This window comes from Bidens hawaiensis, unplaced genomic scaffold (genome assembly GCF_021521415.1).
Source record: "Bidens hawaiensis isolate Kalapana, Puna unplaced genomic scaffold, B.hawaiensis_p1.1 tig00003781_1, whole genome shotgun sequence".
In the NCBI taxonomy this organism is placed as follows: Eukaryota; Viridiplantae; Streptophyta; class Magnoliopsida; order Asterales; family Asteraceae; genus Bidens; species Bidens hawaiensis.
In genome coordinates this window covers 42,981-46,853 of record NW_027491218.1, presented here as the reverse complement: position 1 = coordinate 46,853, position 3,873 = coordinate 42,981, and the positions used below count along the sequence as shown (strand labels likewise).

Below are 3,873 nucleotides of genomic sequence, written 5' to 3'. Positions count from 1 at the left end.
TACAACCCAACTCAATCCAATATTTTACTCACTATCTTAACCCAACCTAAACCAATATTTATTAAATAAAAATGCTTCATTTTATATCAAAATGTTCAATATTTTTTAAAAATAAAACCGCGTTGTTACATGTTTTAAAAAAAGGTTAAACATTATAATTTTCATGAAAATCCCAAATTAGATTCAAGAGTTTTGTTGTAAACTTAGGTTGCTAGAACAAGATAGGTTGCAATCGGTTATGGACAAAAAAAATCCAAATTTTAATCAAAAAGTGTGTTTGTCTTTTTGTGTCACCTCGTAACCGATTATGATAAATGATCACCATAGTAAATAGTAATGAACTACTTTAAGAATTTCCTTTTTTTTAATACAAATTTTTTTTACGCTTCTTATTTTTTTTTACCTTTACGTTTTAACTTTTCCTTATAAACAAAATCACTAAAAAATTCATCATTTACTCACTTTGTTTTTTATTTACATATACATACCCATCCAACACATAACAACATATTTACATACTGCCTAGATTGGTCCCCTGCCTCCTGCAAACAAACTCCATCAACCCTTTTATCCTAATTTAACCAGTCTCAATCATCCAAACCCTCACATCACCTAAACATCATCATCATAATAATAATATTAATCAACAAAACACCATTATTACTACTACTCTGCTTTCATCTCAAAACAGAGCATCTCTTTAAAGCTAAACACACCCACCTTATCTAGACCCTAGACTTCTGCAATGTTCTTACATTTATAGATCATTGATATCTGTGCAATTTTAGCTCTTTTGCTGTTTGAATTTGCTCTGCTACTCTACCTTACCTTTGCTATAAACCACCATGGAAATAAGAGCACTCTATTTTTGTGTTTCTTGAATTTGGAGTCTTTCTTGTTAAAATCAAACTGGGTTTTCTTTCTTTTGTTTCAATTTCAGTTTTTGTTGAAGTTATTATATCCAATTTCATCAATTTTACCCCCAATTTGCTCATTTTCAAGATTTTCAGTTTTGTGTAAAGTTTCAAAATTGAAGATGAAATTGAGTAGGAAAATTTGTGGGTATTTGATTATTGTGATGTTGGTGATGGTGGGTGTGATTGGAATGAGTATTAATGGTGAAAATGATGAAGATGGAGTTGGTGCTCCAATGGTGAAAACAGAGCAAGAAGCTTTGTACTCTGCAATTCAAGGGTTTGTGGGACAATGGTGGAATGGGTCGGATCTTTATCCGGATCCTTGTGGTTGGACACCCATTCAGGTATCTTTTTACCTATTGGTTTTGTTGGATTTGTTGAATTTTTTTATTTTTACATTTTTTTATTTTTGTTTTTACTTATCAAGAATACAAGAAATTTGACATAATGTTGAAGAAAAGTAACAAAATCATAACTTTGGTTTATAATCTTTACTTTTTTTGTTGATTGGACCCACAATCATACTAGATTTATATAACCTCATATCAAAGTGAGTCAGTAAAGTTGAAAACTTGCATGGAATCTTGCAAGTTAGATTGTTTCTACTTTCTCATGAGTTAAAAAAAAAAGAAGTCAACTTTTGTGGTACGCGTGTAACGAACCACAAAATTTTTTGTTAATTTAATTAAGTGAACGGACATGAACATATATTTGGTTTGTTCATGTATGTTCTTTAATGTTGGTTTACATATTTGTTCAAAGAAGTTGAATGAAGATTTATTTTTTTAATATTCTTATTTACATGTAAAATACATTTTTTGTGTATTAAGATTTTATATTTGCATATTGTTTGTTATCTACTTTAGTTGGTGTTCATATGTGTTCGTTTATTCTTGTCTGTGTCCATTTTGAATATTAACAAACAAACATAAACGGACAGAAGCATTTTTATTTTTTTAATGAACGAACATGAACAATAAAACATGTTCTTATGGTTTCACATCCGTTCGTTTGTTTGGTTAATGTTTTGGTCATGGACCTAGTTTCTAGTCATTTTGATGATAAGTAACAATGTAACATTATCCACCTGTTTTGAATCCACAGGGTGTTTCATGTGATGTTTTTGATGGATTCTGGTACGTAACCGACATAATCATCGGCCAAATCCATGATAACTCACTTCCATGTGCTCCAAATCTTGAATTCAGACCCCAGTTTTTTAAACTTCAACACTTGACATCACTATCAGTTTTCAATTGTATCATCTCACCAAGCCAAAGCCCGATTAGCATCCACTCGGTCAACTGGGACTCGTTTTCAAGTACACTAGAGTCGATAGAGTTTCATTCTAACCCAGGTTTGACCGGTCAAATCCCTACCACCTTTGGTAACCTTAAGAAGCTCCAATCCCTTGTGTTAATCGATAACGGGTTGTCCAGCGGTTTACCGGTCAACATTGGGAGGTTGACTTTGTTAAAGAGGCTTGTTTTGTCTGGTAATATGTTTACAGGCAAAATCCCAGAAAGTTATGGTGGTTTGAGTGAGTTATTAATAATGGATTTGAGTAGAAACTCATTGGGTGGGAGTTTACCGTTGACTTTTGGAGGGTTGACTTCCCTCTTGAAGTTTGACTTGAGTAAGAACCAGATTGAAGGTGAAATCCCAAGTGAGATTAGTAAGTTGAAGAATTTAACTCTTTTGGATCTTAGTAACAATAAGATATCTGGTGGTTTGACTTTTGCAAGTCAAGAAATGAGTTCACTGGAAGAGTTGATTTTGTCAAACAATCCCATAAGTGGTGGTCTAATGAACTTCAATTGGGAAAATGTCAATAGGCTCATGGTTTTGGATCTTTCTAACATCGGTTTGACCGGTGTGATTCCTGAGTCGATTTTGAGCTTGAAAAGCTTGCGGTTTTTGGGCTTAAACGACAACAAACTGACAGGAAATTTGCCACCGACACTAGTGGAATTGAGAAATTTGACCGCACTTTACGTTAATGGAAATAACCTCACCGGTGAGCTCACATTTCCCCCAAAATTCTATGTGAAAATGGGAAGGCGATTCGGGGTGAGGAATAACTCAAATTTATGTCTTCCGGTTGGTAACTTGTCTTCTAGTGTTCGCCCGTTTGGTGTAAAGCTATGTCGTTAGTAACTGTTGTGATTTCATTCCAGAGTTTACTATCCGGGAATGGAATCACGAGTTTGTTTTATGAGAAAATACTCTTTAGGTAATAGTTGTGTAAGCAAAATGAATCTCGATGAATGTGGGAATGCGTTTTAGTAGGCATTATGTTGTAAGAAAATATGAAAATGACTATTTTGATTCACCTTTTAATTTAAATTGCGCGCTTACTAGCATTTTTATATTTATAACCATTTGCTTGTTATAAATGATTACACGAAAGAATTACTCAATCTGAAGATGTCACATGAATATAATATATAATAAATGACCTTGTCTTGGTCTTAAAATCGGCATTTGGATGATTTCGGCCTTGCACGATCGAGCAACCAATTATGGGACGTCATATCAAACCTAAACCGAATATGACCGTGTAACCCTAGTTGATATAACTAGTGTTTAAAATGTAATGGTGATTTTACAAGTACTTGTTTTTGGATAATAATTCCAAAGAAAAGTGGCTTGATGGAGTGCAAGGTGCATGTGAGTTTGGTGTATCTGTATATGAGTGATGTTAGTCTGGTCCACACCATGGACCATTCGGTTGGGTTTGCAGAAAGTGAAGGTACATATTAAGTGGACCTTGTGTGGGTGGGGGGCTTGTTTCTTGTTGTGAAATTGTGAAACAAGTGCCTTTACAATCTTGTGCCATTTTCCAATATGCCACCTTTATATAGAAAAAATCTATAATATTTATTTATATATAGATGATATAATCTTAGCTTTCCAAAATGAGAGATATTGTAAAACATCCTTATAACTTATGACC

General features: G+C 33.5%; 1 protein-coding gene across 1 annotated transcript; it reads left to right on the top strand.

Moving 5' to 3' along the window:
* Positions 1-495: 495 nt before the first annotated feature.
* Positions 496-3,416, top strand: LOC143624386 (uncharacterized). The gene is made up of 2 exons (XM_077095063.1): positions 496-1,261; positions 2,022-3,416. The coding sequence occupies exons 1-2, from the start codon at positions 1,037-1,039 to the stop codon at positions 3,069-3,071; spliced, it is 1,275 nt and encodes a 424-aa protein (XP_076951178.1). The 5' UTR covers positions 496-1,036; the 3' UTR covers positions 3,072-3,416.
* Positions 3,417-3,873: the final 457 nt, after the last annotated feature.